The following is a 23517-nucleotide window of genomic DNA, read 5'->3' as shown; positions in this document are numbered from 1 at the left end:
AATGAGGCCACCAGGGATGCTGCAGTCCAGGTGCCATTATTACCCCAGTGAGAATGGAAAGACCAAAAACCAACAAACCTGAGCATGGCAAATCATGGCCTCCATTCCTCCTAATATGTGTCTGAAGGACAGAGCCAGCCATTGGCTTGCAGGAGATTTTTTTTATTACTTCCCTCTCCTTCCAGAGTTTGTGAGCCAGAGGAAGGACAGGGGGACTCTGTTTGTCAGGGTAAAGCAAGAAGGGACAATGAGGAAAGGAGAATGAGAGTAGGTTTGAAGGTCTAGAGTAGTGTAGGTCATTGTGGTCACTGCAGTCACATGGGTGAACCTCACTCAAAATCTGTGCCTGTAGCTCCCAGAAGCCCTGCTTCCTGCACTGGGCAGCAGGTAGAAGAGGTCCAGATGAACTGCTTACATGAATTTCTAACCTAGGTCCTCTTATCCCTGGAGTGTTTGTGCATGTAGTTGACCCAGAATATTTTGCCTTGTTTTACACTTTATAGCACTGTGGATTGAAGAGACAAAGCAGACAACAGACTGGCGAGGGATACATGTGGGATTCTCCCCTGGGAAAAGGTGGGTTTATGTGGGTGGACATGAGTAGTCAGCAGCAAAGACTGAAGAGAAATGGAAATGGAGCTGAAATTTTGTCACAGTGTTAATGTTGGTGGTGCATAAGTAGAAAGAAGCAAGGGTATAGGATCTTGGATGAGTGAGAGGAGCTGAAGTTTCTGGGTCCAGAAAACACAAATACTGGAGGAGATCTGAAAAAGCAAGGGAGAGTGAGATTCCCTCTGCTCTTGGGAAAAGCTAAGACTTTGAAGACAGCAGAGAAGGTTGATGAAAGTCCTGCTCTATCCTAATTGGCCCCTCTTTATAAAATACTGCAATTTCCTTACTTCTCACAGCAGTTTGTGAAACCAAGTTGTTTTGTTTTTTTTTTAATTTGGTTTATCATCCTAACAGAAGATCCAGAGGTTGATGATCTCCCTCAAGGACAAAGCTTCTTTTCTCCCAGTACTAGAATTCACTGCACCTGCTCAGGTTTTATCATTCATACAGGGAACATGAACTGACATGGAATGCTTTCCCATCCCTATCAGCAGGCACTGACTGAAGCATCAAAATTTGTATCTACATTTTATATACTGCAGAATTTTTAGGGTCCAGTAAAGATCAAAGTTGCTTGACTTATGGAGCCTAGAGGGCAAGGCACATCTTTCTCCCTTTGACAAAAAGAGATGACTCAGAGATGCCATCGTGCAGGCAAATGAATTAAATGCAAGTGAAAGTAATTCCTGCCATGAAGTGCATGAAGTGATTCTCAACAAGAATTTATATTCTTTACCTTGCAATTTTTCCACCAGTATTTTCTCTTCAGTTTGGCTGCACTGGTTTCAAACTGTGAGGCACCTGCTTGCAAGGCATCTGCCCGGTTGTCAAGCTCTGAAAGCTTCTGGTCTCTCTCTAGCACCTTGTCCACGTTCATCCTCATGATGTCGACCACCTGCAAGGGCACAGCCTCACATGAGATCCCACACACAGGAAAGCTGAAGGTCACCTGAATGTTCACACCCTGGAATATGACATATCATACCAAAACCAGCCATTTGCCATTATGATATGTGGTGGCAATTACCTGGACAGTGCCTCAAAACCTGTGCCTATGGAAACAACAGTGAGCACAAGATGAGTACAGCTACACTGCTCAGGTGTGATATAAAGAGACATAATGAAATACCGGAGTCAGATCCATTAAAGTTTTTGATTTCTTTTGGCCAACAAATACAGATACAAAACCTGACAGAGACCTGTACCTCTATACTACAATTTGGTTGACTTCACTAAGAACAAACCATTATTTTCCTTATATATTTAATATCTTCCTTACCTGAACTAGTGAAATTGGCTAGATACAGGGCACTCTAAAGGAAACTGTATGCATTTCCTCACCAAGGAATTTACTCATTCTGCAGATCTTTCAGGCAAGATGATTTCCGAGTCACAATTTGAAGTCCTGCTTGAAAGCGGAGGAGGAGAATATTTTACCTGAGAAAATTCAGCCTGAAGTGTAGCAGGGAACGCATCCCACCTCCTTGGCCAGCCTCAGCAAACAAAGCATGCACAGCCAGGACACAATATTTTATACAGAGTTAGATGAAAATCCTCTTCTAGCAAGCCAATAACTCTAAATGGAAATCCCTTAGAAATTCATCACTAATGCAAATGTTAGACAGTATAACAATCTCAGTAAAGTTGTGTCCAATCATTCTAGCAGTGAATAAGTCTGTTGGTCTATTACTTCTCGTATGCTGTAATAAGGAATTCCATGTTATTTTTATTTTATATAATTTAACTATTACCTGCAAAAATCCAGAATTAAAAAGATACATTATTCAAATACAGTGAGATGAAAACTGCTAGTGAAAGAAACTTTGAAAGGACCAGCAGAGGGTTAAATGCTGTTTGAAAACTCAAAAGTTTTGTTTCACTTTTCTACCAAACCTAAACCAAAATCAAGTGTTTTGGTCAATCCAAATTTTCTTACTTGTTTTTCCAAACTAAAATCTTCCAAGCATTTAACTTCATATCAAATTAAAAAACAAATTGTATTAATTTCTCAGCTAGTATTTTGCTGATTTGTAGTGAAAATTTTGAACTATTTGAAAATGCTGAAACAAAATAGTGTACTATTTGCTACCCATTCTCTCAATTTTTTTTTGCCCATAATTATTCATTGAATCTAACCTGAATGCAGTGAACACTTGTCTAGATGAGATTGCATTTTTGTCAAATAAATGTTTGTCTAGAATAAAACCATGAGCAGGGCCTTAGACGATGTCTACAGAAATCAGAGGGGAAAACCCAGCATGGACATAGCTGCAATACAGTATCAGCATTGATACAGCATTAAAAATGCCAGTCATTTTATTAACACCAAGAATATTCTCTGAAGCTCAGTGGCGATGGTATTGTGGTTTCAGGCTGGGTGTGCCACACTCCTCCGTGGTGTCTGGTGCCACCTACAGATGACTTTCCCGCAAGACATGGAAGAAAAAACAGGAAATATCTAGGAAGGTCAAAGCAACGTTTACAGATCGGATCCTCAGGTATTATAAACTAGCTTCACCTCAGTGACTTCGCGGGACTGAAAGCCCAGTGGCATTTTTCTCCCTTGGCTACTCTTATAACTGTGATTTCCCTGCTGAACAAGGATCTGCTGACCATGTGCTATCAAACTCAAAACCCATACCAACTGCAGCCTCCCTCTCAAATGGGAGGCAAATAACCTATGGATCCTGAATGTCACCCATATAATCCTCAAATCCAAATCCCCTCATACTGGGTAAGAGTTCCTGCCAAAATTATGTCATCATGCTTCACAAGAAGACCAATTTGCATGGATCTGAGTCAAAAGTCTCAGAATACAGAGTATCTCAAGCAAAAAGCAGGGGTCCACTAGCCTCACTGGAGCCACCTCCATTGATCTGCTTGAAGAGCCCAATGTATCTGGCAGGCATCACTCATTTTTAGACAATAAACAGCAATTATTTTTTATCTTTTAGGGAAAATTACTTTGCTGTCGCTCACATATACAATTATAGCACCACTATGATGTAACATGTTCAGGATAAGAAGTTTATTTCATTATTCTGACCAAAGACAGAAGCTGAAATGTAATATTCCTTTCCCCACTGGAAGAAACACTCCACTAACATCAGTGAAGTAAGTGTGATGTGAAAATCAGTGATAATGAGAGAACCTGGTCTAGACATTTCTGCAGCCAGAAAGTCCCCGTTTCAGTTCTTCAGCAAAGAAAAAGTTCTCAAAAAGACAAAGCCCATCTTGACAGGCGTATTTAATTCATCTTAAGTAATGCATTTGAGTTGGATATTGTAAGGTCTTCTCTACTATCTTTAAAGCATACATGAAGCTTTTGAAAAACGAGGCCTTTATGCATGTAAATACATGTTTTCTCATGTGTATTTTATTACATTTGTAATAAAGAATCACACAAGCCCTGGCCACTTCCCCATGAAGAGTAAGCAATTAGTTACTTAAGGCTTTCCAGGGCTTTAACAAAATTCTTTCCTCAATACCCAGCACACAAATCTGCACAGCAGAAGAGCAAGGATGTTACAGTTGCTCCTGTACTGCTGGAATGCTCAAGGACTCCACCGATGAGCAGTGGGATGTTCACCTATTCCCATCACCACAGCAGTTGGATGAGTGCTGGCATTACAGCCGAGGTGCTGCAGGAATTTAAGGATCCCAGCTGAAACAGCCAGATGGTCCTCCAAGACCAACAAAAGGAGTGGGGATTTGTTACAGATGCTGTTATGACATCACGTGTGGGTGCCTTTCTTTAGAGATAAATTGTGATGATTAATAAATAGAGCTCTGGCTAATGAACACAGCCCTCAGATGCACAATTCTCAGACAAATCTACCTCTGAGAAGTCAAAGGTTGTCTCTGTGAAACAGTCTGTGAGATTAGTGTCTAACCTTTAGGAACATGGTAACACATTAAAAGAGCTGGTTCCACTATGATATATCCTCCTAACCTGACTGACTGGGAGGAATTCCCAAACTGGCACCAATGCCCACATTTATTCTGCAGAACTGTTACTGGTACAAGGATATTTATACTCAGAATCTCACTTGTACTGCCTGGCTCCTCAAAAATGCCATCCTTTGATAAACCTCATTTCCCAGATCCACTGCCTTCAGACGAGTGTTGCTGGATCATGGAGAAAAGCATCTTAAAGCAAAAAGATAACCACAGGAACACTCTTGTGGTGAGCAATAAATCACTTGGAGCCACTTACCTCATCCACCTGGGCTTGTGTCTGCTGCAGTCGTTTGTTGCTTGACACATTGGTAGCAGGAGGAGGCCCTGCAGCCCCGGCACTGGTGGGACCTTGGGTAGGAGCTGGAGCAGACCTAGATTAAAACCAGAGAATATAAGTGACTGAGACCATCTTTACTTGTTCACTACCCCTTTCCTGGAACAGGTAAAAAGTACCTATCTCTTAAAGGAACTTTTCCATTGTTTCAACCCATGTTTTCTGTTTCTGGATCACAACCCTCCTGTTCAATTCCTTCTCATACCACAATCAGTTTTTACACTGTTTCTTAATAGGTCTATATCAAACTCTTCCTCTCCCTTGCTGTCTTTTAAAATAGCAAGCAATTCAGAGTATCTACCCTAAGTTAGGCCAATGGCCAAACTGATCACAGGCCTGACTAGCAGGGCAGAGCTTATGTCCCGCTAAGGAAACACACTTAGCATTTTGTGTTAATGTTATAGGAGCCAGGGCTGTGACCCTGTATTTCTTCTCAATGTGCTGAGTGAAGCACTCCCCTGCTCCTTGTGTTTGGCTGGAAGTTAACTAAGTACAGATAAACAAAAGCAGGGGAGAAAGAATTAGAGGAGGCAATTAGGGGTGAGAATTGCACACAGCATGGGATTAGTCATCTCTGGCATTGGTGGTCACCAAATGCCACCAGAGCAGCTGTCCAGGCTTGAGCATCTGCCACAGACCCTGGGCAAATATTTGTAGCAATGCTGTGAACAGAGCTGCACATCAGCTCTTTTCTTAAGCATCCACACCGACTTTCCCCAGATTGCTCTATAACAAAAGACAAAACAAAGGTTCCTTAAAATCCAAGAACTGACCTGGTCTGTCTCAGAGTATGAGTTAGTACAGACAAATCAACCTGCTGGCCTGAACACCATTTTTCACACCCACACTTTAACCTGTGAAACCTACCTCTCCTTTCAAGGGACCGCTGTCACTTGTTCCTGCAGAGAAATAAAACCTTTCCTGAAGCTGCAGAGGAAATCCCTAAGCATGTGAACTGAAAAGTATCACCAATCCCACGCATGCATTACCAATGCCTTCCCAAAGTGACAGACTGAGAGAACACAGTGTTTCTCTGTGAATCATTCCCTTTTACATCCTGGGGTCTCATTATTGCTGCTGGAATCATGGCCTCATTAATACACTGTCGAAGTGCTGAGGGGCACTAAAGTAGTTCCCCAAAGGTACCTTAAGCTGCAAAATTCAGTTTGACAGCATCGCCTGAGGGCTGAGATCCCTGTGGATAACACTGACCCTCAGAGGCTCCCAGAGATGGTGCAGCTGTTTGCAGACCTGCAGCTCTGCTGTAACTTACACTTCACTTTTTAACTGCAAGTGAGAATGACCTTATCAAGCTTTAGTTGCAAGAAAAGAAATGGAGCCATCATCATTTCAGGACCCATCTATTTAAAAACATAAAAACCAGATGCTGCTGCCACCTGCAATGGAATCACTCCATCAATGGCCATGGGCCAGCATCCCAACAGGATTTATTCTGAGTTGTCACAAAGGATCAGAATCTGACTATAATATATATCACACACAATGCAAAACAAGACTTCCCTGGAGCATCAACAACTTCAAAGGGAGTTGCTGGTACAACAACAGAGCTAAAATTGAAATTGTAAAACTTTGCAGTTAAGTACATAAATGGGCATTTTCCCAATCAAAACAAGCAGAATTTTTTCACTACTACAGAAGTTAAGAGAGCTCCCCTCTTGAGCTATGGACTGTTGGCATCCTAGAGACTACAGAACAGGTGAGAAGTGTTTTTCCCTGCCATATTGTTTGCTCTAAGCATAGCTTATAAAAGCAGAGGTGTTCCTGGTCAAAGCTAGGAGATAACTCAAAAGTTCTGCCATGTACCTTTTCTGCCCAGTAACTGTCATCTTTTTTTTGCCCTTCCAATCTGCCCTTAAAATGGTTCAGCATACAGTAGACACTTCCTAGTTTGTTCTCTTCCAGCATCCTTGCTGCCATCTAACTTGGTTTCAATTGCATTTCCTGGGGCATTTCCTGCATAAGGGAGGAACGGATGGGAAAACCAGTGTGTTTTTGCAGCTGCCCTGCTCATCCAGCAGGAGTTACTGTAACTAGCAAAGAGAGATTACAATCTTTATGCTAAGGCACAGCAAGCTTGTAATTAACATACCCATCTTAATTAATTACATAAAATCTAATTCAAGAGTAACCAGAGCTGCGTGCTGCCTGCAGTGCAGAGCTATGCTTTCTAAACCTTGTGTCGCTGGAGTTGTGCTCTCCTTACACAGTAACAGCAGCTGCCTCACTCATGGCCCTGTGGGTCAGAGCAATGAGCAGAAGAGCACTCACCAATAGAGTGTGCCGATGTGGCTCCAGTCCCACACAAGCATCCATTGAGAGTTTGTCTTTGAACCTAAATTTTCTAGGAAAGAAAGGAACTGAAGGTCTACATCACTTGAAAACACAGACATTCTCTGTTATATCTTAGTACCAAAATTCTAGAATGAAAGTCCAACCTGTATTTGCATAATTCTTCCTATGTTTACATAATTCTTCTATTATTGCCTCTGTACCATGTTGTATCAGTTTATAATTTCTCAGAAGCATTATTCAAAGAAATTTATGCAGAACATTAGCACTATGTTGGAGAAACTTCCTTTTGAAATACATGAAGCATCACAACTTTAAAATATAATTTCTCATAGTCTGGCATGATTTTGGGGAGCTACAAAAGAATGCAAAATCTATATAAAAGCTCCATCACTGGGTCCCTAGTCATCAGACCTCTGTACTTTTATTTTTAGGAAAAGGAAAAAAAAATACTGTTGATGTTGAGAATCTTCATTCCCAAGAACAGGTCAAATTAATTTTGAAAGGAAAACAAAATTCTAATACTGTTGGTGAAAAAGAGTATAAATCCCTCGCAAATAGTCTTAAATGGCAACCACTCTGAGATATCAGAGCACTGGAGTAAACTCTGGGAGAGTGCCAAGTACACTCACTGCAGGACAACTGCACTACTTGCCCAGAGCCTCAAGCAGCTGGGTTGTTTTTTATATAACATTAGTTACACCTTCAGTCCCCACAATGCCAGATTTTGCCTCAGTTAGCACATGAGCAATCTGACTGAAAGCAGGTGCTGGACCTGTGTATCTATGCAGTCACCTTGGAAGAAACATTTAGGGACTATCCTAGTGATTCAGCAAAATGGTCTCAGCTGACTCAGACATCCTCAGTTCTTCTAACTGGGCCTGAAACTAGTAGGTCAAAATCATGACTAAAAGATTTGTCATCTCGCCTGGATATTTGGGAAGCAATTTACTACTTAGCTCTGACAGTTAAAGGGAGCTTCAACTCTAATTAAGATAGAAGTGGAGATATCCAGTGTTACTGCTTTGCATTTCAGCACTGGTTGAAAGAACATTAAGGATGATTGTGTATCTAATATTTTGGGAAACTGCCTGACATATACTTTCATTTTTGTTCATATGTGTGAGCTACACAGGAGAAATTATTTTCTTAGTCAGGCTAGGGAAGGGAGATGCACGATGCAAACACCAGGAGGATGCCAGGACACCACTGTGGCTTTGGTACAGTTTACACTGGGACCTCCATGGCTGCTTTCAGCATTTTCTTTTATCCAAAGTGCTTTTTAAAGCCTCCAGCTACAGGACCTAATCCCTTCAAAGTCTTTATCCTAACAACACTGCAATAAGCTAAGAAAAAGCTATTATCCCTCATATGGCTGGGAAACAGGTACAGGGAGATTAAGTGACTTGCTCAGTGGTACAGAAAGCCTGTGGCAAAGCAGCCCAGCCCTTTTCATTGCCATCCTTCTGCTCCTCTGTTCTTCAACTAATTACTTGAGTGAAAGCTCACAACCTATTTCTGATAGCAAGAGTTATTTTCTACCCCTCAGACTTAGATAGTGAGAAACATAGCTGAAGCTTATAGCACGAGGAAAGTGAGAATTACATCAGACGGCTCTAGCTGGTGTCAGCTGGCAAAGCTCAGGGGAGGGGCAGTACATGTGCATCAATGCAGCAGCAGATTTGACTAATGATCCCTATAAAAAGTGAAATGAAGGAGGCAATTTTCTATGAACTCCACTGTGATTCCTCTTTCCTCAAACCCTTTCCCTGTTGTTCAAATAAAACATAAAATTTCACTGCTTGTCTTTTTTTTTTTTTTTTAACTGTTCAGGTATCATATTTATGTAGCAAATATTTACTGTTGTGACTTATGTATATTTAAAACACCGTTCTTCCATGTGGACCCCTTCAAAAGGCATCTAACCCATTTGGGCTTCACTGTGTATGTGGAGTTTGACAGTCTGTGGTTTCAAAGGAATTTGAAAAATACACCAAAAAACACCTGTTTAACTGTAAAATAAATCAGAACATTTTCATAGCTTTGTACTCTTGAGATTTAACTGTAAAACAATTATTAAAATTAGCTACAAATGCAAATTCATACATTTTTTAGGGACTAAGGATGTCAGTGGAGATCCTGGACGTAAGAGTAGCTGTAGAAACAAACCCCTCTCCCAGTGTCCCTGGTGCCAAGAGTGTTCATCTGTGAGTTGAGATGCAGTGGAAAGCTTTGAGGCAGGGAGGATCTCTAAGGAAATAAAGGAGCTCTGTAGCCCTGGGGGTTTGCTGTTAGTTCTGAACTTGCTTTGTTTATTCCTATGCAGTAACAGCTAAACCAATCTTCCCACTGATAATTTGCAAAGGGGGACTTTTCCTGATAATACTTAGATTCTTCTGCATTCTGGAGGAATTTGCTAGCTCCTAGTTTTCTGTTAATCTGATTCTACTCCATGGGGTTTTATTTCTGTAGTAGGTCAGTTTAGTCAACACTAGCAAAAAAGCTTTCAGTTTGGCTACATAAGGTTTGCCACAGTCCTACCAAAATGCAGTCTAACTGAATTGGGCAGAGTAAAATTCTGTGCTAGCCTACTCACATCATCTCAAAGCCATCTCTCAAAGAAATTGATTCCTTTGCTACTTAAGATTCTGGGCCTTCCAGACTTGAGTGCTTAACTGTACAAACTTAACAGCACATGCCTACCACAGCTGTGTGTGGACAGTCATGTTTGTGTTTGTGTCTCGAAATCAAGAGATATTAGCTATCCCATCCCAGCACCTCTTACCAAATTTTTTTATTTTCCCATAGTGAAATGGGATAGTGTCAAATGGCAGGTCCTGTTACTCTTTCAAAACCACACACTAATTTTGTCAGGAAAGGTTTAGGGAAACTTCTAACACATGCTTAAAATAAATTTTCTTCAGAATTTGGTTCTCATCCTTCTTACAAGTAGATAATGATGTTCTCTGCCTTTAAAGTGAGAGGACTTTTCAAAAGACAACCCTGGCTAGAGAGCATGACCTCCCAGTTCCAAAATAGATGCACTCAGTAGGAGAACGTGCTTTTTAGTTCAGTTGCCCACATAATTTATGTATTTCAGATTTCTAGTTCATCTTCCTCCCTTCAGTTATTAACTAGCCTATTTTAATAGGCTGAGTCTATCCTTGTTTTCATTCTACTAATCTCACTTTCACAGGGGAATAAAAAAAAAGCTGTTCAATAGGAGTAAAGAAAGCCATGATATCATAAAACTGGTTAGGCTGAGAAGATAATTAGCTTATTGACAGGGGAGTGGACATTTGCATACTGGGGCTGGAGGGATTTTCAGAAAGATGTTTTCAGCCCTCAGATCTCACAGAGGGAGCAGAACTGGATCCCAAAAAGAGCAAACAGGCTCCCTTCACTACAAGGGAAGCATCACTGCTTGAACAGACATGTTGTTCTTAACTGTGCTTTTCAGTATTCTATCTGAGCACTTCAGTGTTCAGTAAAAGTGTGACTATTGACAAGTAAATGGCTACAGACTTAAACTTAGGCTCATTCTATTCTATGACTATCAAATTTCAAATGATTTCTCATGCTATTTGTAATAATTGGGTAGCAATGAGTAATAGTGAATTGGTGGTAGAAAAAAACCCCCACATATAAAAGGAATTAGCATTTGAGGTGTCTTAATTTTGTGAAGAAAGTTCTGCTTTGAACACATTTGTGTTCCCAAATGTGATTTTCATTTACTACCAACAATATTCTACGAGGACTCTCCCTTAATACCAAATATTTACTCTGATCACCAGCCAAAGAATAATACTCTACATTTAATGCCCTGGGATCACATTTAATTAAATATTCCCACCAGTTTATTAGGACTGCATTAACCATCTGGTGTGCTAAATATGCACACAAAGGAAAAATAGAGGAACCTTAAGATATCACCTTTAGTTTGATCAACATTTGTTAAGTTAGAAAAAACTGACTGATTTACCTTCTCCAGTATCTTCTATTCAAGCCAAATGAATATTGCTTACAAAGCCACAAACACATTGAATTCTGAATCATGCCAATTAGTCCAGCCAGATTATTTTTGTGACAAACATAAGTATTTTCCAGAAAGAGTTACATTATTTCCATAATTTCTCTAAATTTTAGCCTTCAGAACAACCAGTTGTGGAGACTCGGAGTTTCAGCTAGTAAGAAAAGTAACACAAGGCAGGATTCCTTTTCTGAAATACCAACACTACAGATTTTTTCAAATCCTTCTTCCTCTTCCTGTCATCTTTTGCAAAGTCTGTGGCTTAAGATAAAGTCAGCTCAATGCAGGGATATTAATTCATGTGTTAACCACTGCTCATGTTTTGCAGAGTAGTCCATAGATTTGCTTGAAAGATGATTAAGGGTTAGACAACTCAGAGTGTCAGTGTTCACATTTTATATTCACAAATTAAAACTTCAGAGCTCCGTTATAGAAGCCAAGGATCTAACGTACCCCACTGTGAAGTGATCGCTGATTCGAGAAAGCACCTGCACATACAAACCAGTTCTGCCATGCCTTTAGATCCCTGCTGACCAGTCTCATCTTCACATTTAACTGGACAAAGGGAAGTTTAACAAAATGGTATGGAATCAATGAGGAAGACAGCCAAGTAGTCAGTCACCATTATAACCTGTAACCTATCTGCCCCACTTAAAAGAGTCCAGTCTGCTACTTAAACCACAATTAGGAACTGTGTTGACCCAGACTAACCAAATGTCAGCTCTAACACACTGTGATACAGGGTTTAATTTTTACATCATAGCACTTGCCTCTCCAAAAGCAGTGAAGAGAGTTCCCCATCTCTTCCCAGGGGGCAGAGCAGCAAATTAGGTCTCTGGGACAACTGCAAGAGGGAAGGAAGAGCTCCACGTTACTGAGCACCCACTGGATCTGGTTCACTTATGGGGCAGCCCCATAGCACCTCGTGAGACCTCTGCTCACCTACTGCCAGATCACAGGGAACTTTGCCCCTGACAAACCTCTGCATTAGATTAGCTACAAATCTGGGTAATCTTGGATCAAATGACAGATATTTTTTCACAGCTACAAAGACTGCAAATCTACATACCCTGTGAAAGGGGTTAATTCTCATTATTTCCTGATTTGAAACTAACCGTAATCTTTACACTAAATTGAGATTTTTTTTAAATTAAAGGATGAAAGCAAATACAGGTTTAAGTAATAATAAAAAACTTTCTCTTAATATTTATATTGACATTAACATCATTTTGTAAAAAGAAACAAATGTAATTTATTGTTCTCTAAATTTTGCTTGTTTAAATTCATAATTTGCATCAGGCTGCTTTCAGATAGAAATTAGTTTAGTAAAAAATGTGGAAAATTCTTATTTCATAATAGTTAATATTCATAATAGTTAATATACATAATAGTTAATAACTAAAAAATGTCTTCAGTGAAATGTCTACACAGAAAAATACTAAAACATTGCACTAGAAGTGAATTTTTAAAAGGAAGTGTTACCTCTAATTCCTTGGTAGTATTGGCTGCACCTTCTATCACTTCTTACGAGATTTCATAATTGGCAGGTTTAAGGCTCTTTTAGTAATTTCTTTTCATTAGCTGAAAGAATATAAGCTTCTTTTTTTTGTCCCTTTTTAATTTTTTTATGCTTTTCTATCTGTTAACCTTGAGTATCCAGGTTATGGTGTGGGCTAAAGGTAATAAAACTGGCACAAAGACCAGTTCTGTGATCTGATTTTGTCTCAAGAGGTTATTATTTCAAGTCAGTTCCATACAGATTAAATCTAGTGTAGGTAAATGGACATACTGTTACAAAAAAAACAACCAGAATTTTCTCTTACAAAAGTTCCTTATGCTCCATTAAACCTATGTGTTTTTATCTTAATGCAGTCCATCTGAGCTGATGTGGTTTTCAACTGCATCCCTGTGAGCTCTTGACTTTGCAAGGTGCATTGGTAGCAACCTTTCTCCAGTTACTAGAGCTCTGTCTTGCACACTGAGCTTACACACCTGGAAAAATATCACAAAGACTGACCAGCACAGGAAGAGTTGCATTTTTCTCCTTAGAAAACTTCACTAAAGGAATTTTAGTTTATAAATAGGAGAGTGTTTTTACTGGGCATAAGAATACATAGACACAAAAAACAACCCAAGAATGACAAAAACCCAACAAACCAAAACAAACAATGAAGAGATTCAGCAGAGAAATCAAACCCTGCGTAACACAAAACCTTTATTTTTTTTGCACTAAGTTACCAATCTGAAATTAGAGAAAGAGAAAACTGATTGTATACACACAACACGGACTAAAGCAGAAATCACCGAAGTGCACCAGGCTGTTGGAGAGAGGAAACCTAACAGAACAAAGCTGTACCCAGTGCCTTAGTGAGATATGTCTGAAACAAGAATAGAACAATAAATACACTGAAAATGTAATCGGTACCGCTGCTGCCATTTCCCTCTTCTTCTTGGAAGATAAAGAAGAAATACAATATGTCTTAAAGACAAACTGCAGGGCAAAGAGACAAATACCAGACAAGTTGCTAGAGAAATGTTTCAAAAATTCATAACTCTAAAGCCAGAGTTGAACAAGCCCAGTGATGTTAAACATCCTGGTCTGCCAGATATTCCAGATTCACAAACCTCTCTTTCCAACCTCTGGAGCAATCCCTAAGGACACAGTTGAGTGGAAATGGCGAGCTTTAAGCAAAGTCCCTGAACTGGAGCTGCTGTACTTGACATTCACGCTGATGTGGTACGTTATGGGCAGACATGGCCTGTGTTTCTCATGCAAAGGAGTAAGAGCATCCACTATTTCTAATATTCTGTGTAGGCTTCCAGTTTCATGGGATATACCCTAAGGGGTAAACAGGCAGCAGCTGGGCAGGGAGTGGGAGGGAAAGATCAGGGTAGAGTTTGACTCAGCCATCCCCTACTCACTGACTCATGTGCTGGTGTAGAAGAAACTGCTATAATTTGTTGCTGGTTGTAGTCAGTTAAAAGTTACCTCTGATACAGAGAAGCAACGAAGACTCTCAAAAGAACAGAAAGATTGATATGCTTTCCGTGCTTTTAAGTAACATTTTTGGGATCAAGGATGTTTTCTGTGCCTGTCTTTTAAAAGACTCAAATTAAAACCTAGGAGGCTTGGGGGCTTTCCACTTGCCTGTAAATCATCTCCCAGCACTCTTGTTGTACTTTAGAAGGAAATCAACTATTAACATGCCTTTTTTTTTTTTAAGAAGAAGAGACGGTAACAACAAAACAGCTTAAAGTCACATTTCCATCAGCAGTGAAACGTTTTTGTAGCCTTGCTATATATATGTGCCACTGCTAGTCAGTGGCTGTTTCATCATAACTAAACTTTATAGGGTAATTACCATCGTTACTTATATAAGAGCTTAATTATCAGGAGGCTTATTAAGCTTAAATCTTTTCTATTTGGCCAAGAAAGCTGCACTGAATATTTTATCCCAGCTATTCGTTACTTAAACAGCAGTCACACTGTATGTGCAAGTGTTAGAGAACAGCAAAAGTACCTGTACAGAAAGCCAAACTTTCATCCTTATTTCTCACAAAATGTCCTATTCAGTTCTGGAAGAGTTTCCATGAAACACAGCTCCTATTTACAAGTGACTGTATCCTTATCACAGGTGCTCCACCTTCCCACAGTGTTATGATTCACACACAATGTATTTTCTCCCCAGTTTCAACATCCATTAATTAATGAAACTAGATTCCATTTAACCAATCAAATGCATTAAAGCAATAAAGGGAAACTTCTCATTTCAAGTTCTCATTGAATGAAAAAAAAACAACAATCCAGAACATTTTGAATACAACAAAACCAGAGTTTTAAAGACCTTTTAAAGAAGATCTTTGAGACTATTCTGCCAAATAAATCACTTGGCAGAGTGATATAAATTCATTAAATACTAACAGAAAATCATATAAATGTGTAAAGTAACATTTGTCTGTATCATCACCATCATCTCTCCTAAACTCCCCATCCTCATGGGATCACCAAAAGCCTTGTAGCTTCTCCTTAGGCTATGCTCCCACCTTTATCTTACCATCTGCCCTTCTCTGAAAACTCTGATATTTTTTAATGACTGACTTTGCTTTACATAAAGACCTATGTTTAGATCACAATTCCAGAACCCTTAGTGTGATTTCAGAAGCTTACAGGTATATTCTGTGGATCAATGCTGAGGCTGAGATGTGGCATCTGATTTTCTAATTTATTTGAGGTATTTAAATCAATGTTGTGCACACCTGTATATTTGCAAAATGCTACAGTCCAGAAACTGAACTTTAATTTTGCTTTTTTTCACCCCAACTAAATCCATAAACGTCTATAATTCAGTAAAGACCAGTCTATCCTGGTTCTATCTTTTAGTCTTGTTACACTCAGGAGAGAGCCTTTTGCTGTTTATGAAAATGCTTAGACACTTTGCTGAAAATCTGTTGTGAGTTGCACCACTGTAAGCAGCCCTTGGGGTTCTCCAGATAAACAGAAACTGTCTCCTCCATGTCTGCTGAGTGAGTATTGCTATTTTGCTTAGCATTCATCTGAAACTTGGAAGTTAATTTTTTTTACAATACTTCAAAAGTAACCACTAGTTCCTCATGTCCTTTTTTGGAATTAAAAAAGTCATTAGGATTGAGAAGAAACGTTTGAGATTTAAACCTGTTATGCTTTAAAAGTCAAAGAATAAAAATTTGAACTGTCCATATATTATTCAAGTGAGAAGAAGAACAGGTGAGAATCTTAGTTGAGACAAAGCAACCCATTTACAATCACCCATGAAGTCCTGCTTATATAAAAAAAAGGAAGTCTGATGACTGAAGCATTCCCATAGGATTCCCTGCCCTCAAAGCTACTCTTCCAGCTCTCTCAATCTTTCCGTCTGTGTTACATCCCTTGAAGGGCAAAGTATTACCTTCTGCTATTACAATTTGGATACAGATATGTACTCAAGGTTAGAAGCAAATGTTATTCATGCATTTTGTTTCCATAAAAAAGCTAAATAACTTTCTACAACTACCTCAACTAAATACTGGTAATTAAATCTACCTGTCCACAATAAATTCAGCCTACCTACAGCAAGATTCAATGCATTGATAGAGTTATTACTTTTTTATTATTACTCCTTTAGCTCCTGTGCCCTTTTGCGTTTGAGCCATCACGCTGGTGCAGTGCTGTAATGCAGTCTTGGCACTACAGGCTCAGACATCCAGTTCCTGGAACACTACTGGGAACCTTGTGTATGGCACACATGCCAAGCAGAGGGAAAGTGTGCAGGGCTGTAACCAGTTCCCTTGGTAACCAAGTGGTATTTTAAAAGAGAAAGTGGTACCATGGTGTTAAGTAAATAAATGCACACAATAAAGGCCCACACACGAGTAACTTTCCTAGATACTGCTGACAATAGAGAGCAGCAGAACATGTAAATTTATGTGCCTTGGACCTGTGAGGAAACAGAAAAATTTCTCCCCAATTAGATGGTCAAATAATGCCCTCATTCACAAGTTCCTTTTAGGCAGACAGGAACACACTGCCTCCCAGCCCTTTTCCTCTTACCTCACCACTACTTTTCCAACTCTTTTTCACATTACAAACAGCTACTAAGCAACAGGAGGTTTGCAGAGAATGAGTCACTCTCATGTGGCTGATGGGCTGAGTGCAGGATGGAGATTAGTGACCTGACAACGCACAGCCCAGAGCCATTGTGCTTCCAGAAAACCAAAGTGGTCACTGAATGCAGCAAAACTTAATATATTATAAGCACTTTAAAAGGATGTAATTGTAAGTCATGCCTTATAATTCTCACAGACAGATGTGTGAGCCGACAAAGAACACTGCTGTATGTTAGATGCAAAGGTGACATATGGCATTAAGTATTCCATACCAAAAAGGTATTCCCTTAAAGTTAATTAACCATTTATTAAATTAGATTTTGTTTAGATGGTAATATGAAATCCTTGTGCTTTGGACTGATGGTAAAAATTTGGGGAACCACACAATGTCAGTCAGTTCCCAGTGTAAGCAACAGATTTTGATGTAACTGCGAGTGTATCTCCAAACCAGACTTCTTTCTGACTGAGGTTTTACTTTTCTTTTTTTTTCCCTTTAAGAGAATAATGGAAAAGAGACAATTTACCTGAAACAGGACTCAGGAGTTTATCTGGACCACTCTCTTATCTCCAGGGAGGACTCACTTCTACTTCAGATCTGATACAGGTTTGTATGCCTCAGCCTTGTCTGATTCTTTCCCCAGCAGTATTTGTATGAGACATTTTGATGGTTCATTTATCACTGTTAACTCAAGAAAAACTCCCAGGGCACCAGACAGAGCCATTAATCCTTGCAGAATGCTTTGCACTGCTTAGTGGTAGGGCCCCTAATGAGGACTGCCCAAAGCTTATCTGCAGCATAGACCCCTCAGTCATGAATCAGCTGAGACATCACAGTATCTAGAACAGAAAGAGCTGTGACTTGTGAATATGAAGAATCTTGGTGCCTGCATGAAAACCTGAGAAGGAAGTTCTTCAGGTTATCCATAAAGTCCTAGAGTGGCTGAATATCCACAGGGAAATTCAGAAGAGAAATGAACAGAAGTGTTTTCCTTCTTAGAGGAACCTACTCTGGAGAAGTGTCTACAAGATCTTTAGCAAAGTACATTTTAACCTGTTCGTTGCCCAATCTCTTTATAACTGGGTTGATTCAGTTTCCTAGTCTTAATTAGAACTAACTTGTTAAAAATAATTTAATAATATACTCATAAAAATATTGAAATTTGCAGTACCTGCAGTCTTTGAATATTTAAATGAACTAACTGAGACAAATATTATCAGAAAGACAAACTACAGTGTTATTGGGAAAACAGATTTTGAAGACTGATTTCAGAGTTCAAATGGAAGAAAAAATTACAGAATTAAACCAGCCTAAATGAACAGACCACATTTCCATTTTTTCCAGATTTCAAGTAAAAACAACCTACAGTTTGTGAGTAATCCACTGAATAGCAGTTCTGAGATTACTTTCAAATTATTAAAAAAAAAAATTGCTATCAGCTCAGACTTCTCACAGGCAATTCCAAATCAAAAAGTTAAAGAAATAATAAACTGTGAAATATTGATGCGCTTCAAAATCATAAAAGTTACTAACACGAGACTTTGTTATGCTATTTAGGAGCTAAAGTAGTTCCACAAATGTGTATACACGAGTGTACATGACCATCAGGGCTCATGGAGAGATGCTTGTCATCAGATTATTCTCCAGTCCAGAAAACAAAAACATACTGGTCTAAGATTAGTAGGTTATTAATTTAAATGGTTAGAAGGCTGAATTTCAAATAAAATACTTGAACATCAACAAACCAATCCTTGATATGATTCAAAAAACTTGTAATGGTTTAAGAAACTAAACTATGAAATCATATAGCTACACCACAAAATAAGTCATTTAACAAATTTTGGCCTTAGTGTGTGTTTCAAGCTGCAGTTCATTTGAAAAAAAAAAACAGTTTCTACCTGAATTAATTTTTTTTTATCAATGACTGCTAACTCAAATTCAGATAAAGTATATATTTGGTGATTATGGTAATCTCTCCACACTGCTACATCCAAGTTATGCATGTAAATGAAATATAATCTGTAGTTCGCAGAAAAATAATTTTGTTAACCATCTCACCTTCTGGAGCGTTGCTGATTTTCAAGGTTTTATTTTGCTCCTCTACTGTTTATATAGTCACTAAACACTAACAGAGATTCTCAAATCTTTTAGGAGTTAAAAGAACAGCATTCAGCTTCCAATAATGAACCAGTAATTATCACAGCCTCACCAACACTCATCCAACCAAGCATAGTTATAGCAAGTTTATTTTTTACTTTGTGCTCACACAGGGGAGTAAACGTGATGCAACAAAGTTGATCCATGTTCTTCTATCAGTGGAGCACCTGTCTGGTTATTTACTCCACTCTTGCATTCTGCTATAATCTTCTTTAGGTGAAGTTCTACCAAATTCACAGTTTCCCTCCAATAATTTTCCTGCAGAATTAGGGCCTCACAAATACCAGAACATCTGAGTTACTGCATAGCACCACAACTTTTTAAAAACAAAGGCAAGTTCTTACTAGTTGCAGCCATCGTGTTGCATTCACATGCTTACCAGCAGCCATTAGATGTAATGCACCATCTGTGCATACGTGGATTAATAGCAGTGCTTCTGTGAGGAGCCTCAAACCAGCATAAGAGAACAGTCTGTACGTGGTTATTGATGTCCTGATACCACATAACTATGTTTTATGGCAACTTTCCAGAGAAACTGCACCTTACTTCTATAAACAACCTTCCTAAACAATACCACCACAATAAAGAACCCTCTAACACTTTCTGCTAAGTATTTTTTCTTACTAAGCTTCTGACTAACATTTATTGAGATTCAATAGATTTGAAGGGCCTAATTTTGTGAAAAAGCCTCTCTTTCAGAAGTTTGCAGTACCACTTTATACTGGGGTTTTTTCTTGTTGTTTTGGTTTGGTTTGGGGGAGGGAGGTTGGGAAGGGGTTGTTTGGGATTTTTTTTTGGTGGTTTCTTGGTGGGGGAGAGTTGTTTTTATTTGGCTTTTTGGTTTGGTGTTTTTATTTGGTTTTTTTAAAGAACTTCAACTCAGTTTTCAGTTTTGCACATGGAGTTTTACATTTGGAACTAATTATAGATGTTATGTAACTACCCACCTGATGTGCAGGTAGCTCAGAGATTTTGCTTGAATTCAGTAAGATTACTCTCCTATCATTGTAAAGGAAAAGGGGCTAATTTGACACAGGTATTTTACTTGTGAGAAATACCTTGATGAGTTGCATTTAATATGAAGAGATTTCTAATCATGTAAATTCAAGGCATTCTGTCAGAGGATATGTCTGAATCACATGTATTTGGTTTAACTAATACAGGAAAAATGACAGCAACTTCAGGGCTCTGTCTTCATCTTACGAAAGCAATTATAGTAAAATATTACTGTCACAAGTCCTTAATGTATCAGGCAATGTCTAAGGAGCTTTTAATAGTAGAATATAGCTCCATTTTACAGCTTTAAATGTCCTCTGGTGCAACTGGAGACAACAGTCAATGCCCAAAAGGAAAGAACATTTTTGCTTGATTCATTTGTGCACTGGACTCACAAATTTCTCTGTGTTACAGAATGAAACATAGATCTCAGTAAGGGTGCTAAAAGAACTGTATTAGTAATGGTTTGCATGTTAGCTTGCTTGGAAATGAAATGCTTCAAAGCAGGACAAATATTCAGTACACTAGCTTATTTATTTGTAGAACAAACACTCATGGTATATTATCATACTTCTTTACTTTGTACACAATTTCTGCTTTTTTTTGTGGTTAGGGTCCCTAAAGAGTTTTTGTTGATACTCAGCCTTAACCCTTCTACTGGTCTAAAACATCAGCAATATTGAGAACTACTCCATTTATTCCCTGGTTTATGGTGTTAAAATTGGCAGCAAAAAGCAACCTTTGCAACTATATTATGAACTGTCCCACGAGGAACTAAACCAATAAGGCCTGATTTCATATCCAAAATGGCTCCATCCCTCCCCAGTCACCAAAATACCTCCAGCTTACCTCCCTTGCCATCTTGCAAGGCTTACTAACATGTAACACCTTCAGTTCCTGTCACATCCACTTGCTCTTCCCCATCCTTTCTCCTTCCAGTGAGTGTTGGAACAGTCAGTGTGGTGAGGTGCCAACCATCCCTGGGTACAGTGAACCACAATAACAAAGAGCTCCTGAGGTTCTCCTACTGACTTTTCCTCAGCTGGCAACAATAAGTGGGGCCTCATCTCTACCTGGCTGCTGATCTCCCCCAGCTTTTAGGAATTTGTATCTATGAGGTCTTCACCACTCTATCAAGTTTAGCAGAATGGAAAAATACACAAACTGTATTTCCTTGGAAAGGCCAAAGCCAGCACCATTTAAAAGTCTTGCATGTAGACACCTCTTTCCGGTTTTGCTACTGTTATTCAGTGTTATGCCTCAGTGATGTCAGTGGCTCTCCATGGAGGACGCTGTTCATTTTATGTAGAAGTAGTGTAAGAAATCATTCATGCAGGCATTCATGCAAGCAATCATTCAGCTTTCAAACAATCCTAATGCTTTTCCTCTTTTTTCTGCACTCAGTCACTCAACTGCCATGAATGAATTAACATGAAAAATGTGGGGTGTTTTGAAAGTACAAATAAAAGCATCCACCACAAATGTTCATATTGATTTCAGTTCAGAAGAAAATTAAAAATACCTGCCTGAAAACCCAGAGGTATAGCCAGTAAATAATAACGTGGTGCAAACACATTCCCATTAAGAAAAATCCTACCAGGAAGAGCATGATGGAACAGTTCAATTCTACATATTCAGAGTACTTTGAATTTTCTTACAAAAGTCAATGCAAACAGTCTTCCATCTCCACCACAGACTCGCATTGTAAAATAATAGCTGAGAATGTTTTATTGGTTAAGAAGTACAAGTAGGCAAGTACTTGTGTTCAGTTTGATGACAGATTTCAAGGGTAATTTGGAATTTATTTTCTAACACCTCTTTCAGAAGTGTACACTTGGGGGTACACATGAAGACATGGACATACACCAATTGATTAATGCAATCTATATTTAGTTTCTGTAACAGCATTTAACGAGCCACTGGTAACTTAGTGTCTCTCAACCTTATGCATATCAATCATTACTGTATTTTTTTCCTTTTGTTTTTAGAATGTTTCAAGCATTTTAAAATCCCTAGGGGAAAAATAAAAGTGGATAGCTCATATACAAGAGATTTTTAACTGAAAAAAAAAAAAAGTTGTGGCTTCAAAGTCACTTCCTTTTGTAGCAACTGAAGATCTGCCTAAGAATTTATACAGCAAACATACCAATCTTCAAGCAGTATTATGAAGAGCTTTATAATTTCTTAAGTCAGAGTAATTGGTATGAGAACAAAGAAACTGGGGAAAGAAAAAGAACCCTGAGCAATAAATTACTTGTAACATCTTTTCTCCAGTTTCATGCCCCACAAACTCTCCAGTGGAAAACAAAGAATGAGAACTAGTGATGGTTCATTCATTATTCCCTGCAGATAGCACCGAAAAATGGTAATTTCTTTAGGACAGCAGTTCAAAGACAACCGAGCCCCAGGTCCACACTGACTCACTCACACAAGAGACTTCCCAGCAAGGCAAAAGTAAACCAAAGGTGGATAGTTATGTTACCTGTTATGTGCTGTGCAGCGAGATGAGGGCTCCTTCCCTAAGAAACCTACACAGAAATGAAACAACCAGCCTCTGGAGGGAGACCTGTACAGAAAACCTATAGCAGAAAACAGCTACATAGATGTTTAAGAGCTTCTAATTCGGTGAAAGGCTCATAATAAGTAATTTTGTGATAACTTTTAGAGATTTATAGAAGAGTAAATTAGCTCAAAAAATCAACTCAAAATTTCTTTTAAATTTTATCTGTTACTGTCTTCTGGAGTTTGTTCTTGAAACTGAATACATAATTCTGAGTTATTTATTACAAAGAGTTATTGGCTATGAAATCTACACCTTAGTCAGTGCTTGAGTATTTTACACACTGCATTTCCTCCTGTTACATGAAAAAGACAGGCCAAAATGCATTTCAACCCATGGTTCATTTATCATTAGGGGGCAAACCCTGACCCTCAGACTTGGATGTATATTTTTTAACCTGTGAATGTCTAAGCAAAACCTCCTAAAATCAATAAGAGAGTAAATGTGCTTCTGCAATAAGTTTTTTATAGTGAGATTTGCAGTGAGATTCCCAGTACTGCTTCTGTTTGCAATCCTTGGAAATATTTAACTCCCATCCAATTGGGCACAAATTCTGAACAATGAGACACCCCAACTCATAGTATCTAGGATGCAGATAAATATCTGTCTTGTTTATTTAGCCTGTTAGCTTATAGGGACAGGGATCATCTCTTGCAATATTTGTACATGATCAAGTAGAACAGAGACTGTTATACCAAACACTAAGGGTTTTCATGTGGATTTGATGTTCCTTTCAAGCAAATACGGAAATTAAAGGAACACCCAAAGCTCTATCTCAGCCACATTAATCCCGTGAAAGCAGTGACTCACCTAGTAATGGCTTTCCATAAATTAGGCAGCTAAAAATGGGTAGGAAGCGTGAAACCATTAACAGTTCCTGTAGTGTAAATTCTCTCACTGCATGTGAAGAAAATCCATGGCAGTAAAAATAAAAGAGA

General features: G+C 38.8%; 2 protein-coding genes across 6 annotated transcripts in view; one reads left to right on the top strand and one right to left on the bottom strand.

Annotated features, from left to right (window-relative positions):
• The window catches only part of CUNH17orf50 (chromosome unknown C17orf50 homolog), a 57348-nt gene that overhangs the window by 9275 nt on the left and 24556 nt on the right, over positions 1-23517 (top strand). For all 5 annotated transcript variants that reach the window (XR_003534745.1, XR_003534744.1, XR_003534748.1 and 2 more), the window contains exon 2: positions 17367-17472. The gene's annotated coding sequence lies outside the window, so the exon portion shown is untranslated. The remainder of the gene's footprint in view (positions 1-17366; positions 17473-23517) is intronic.
• The window catches only part of VAMP2 (vesicle associated membrane protein 2), a 44826-nt gene that overhangs the window by 4537 nt on the left and 16772 nt on the right, over positions 1-23517 (bottom strand). The window contains exons 2-3 of the mRNA XM_027686290.1: positions 4829-4943; positions 1349-1507 (exon numbers count right to left, since the gene is read on the bottom strand). Of these exons, the coding sequence (XP_027542091.1) occupies positions 1349-1507; positions 4829-4943 (274 nt within the window). The remainder of the gene's footprint in view (positions 1-1348; positions 1508-4828; positions 4944-23517) is intronic.

This window comes from Neopelma chrysocephalum, unplaced genomic scaffold (assembly GCF_003984885.1).
Source record: "Neopelma chrysocephalum unplaced genomic scaffold, ASM398488v2 Primary Assembly neopelma1_70, whole genome shotgun sequence".
Taxonomy (NCBI): Eukaryota; Metazoa; Chordata; class Aves; order Passeriformes; family Pipridae; genus Neopelma; species Neopelma chrysocephalum.
The sequence above is the reverse complement of the archived record's forward strand: the minus strand, read 5'-3'. Positions and strand labels throughout refer to the sequence as shown.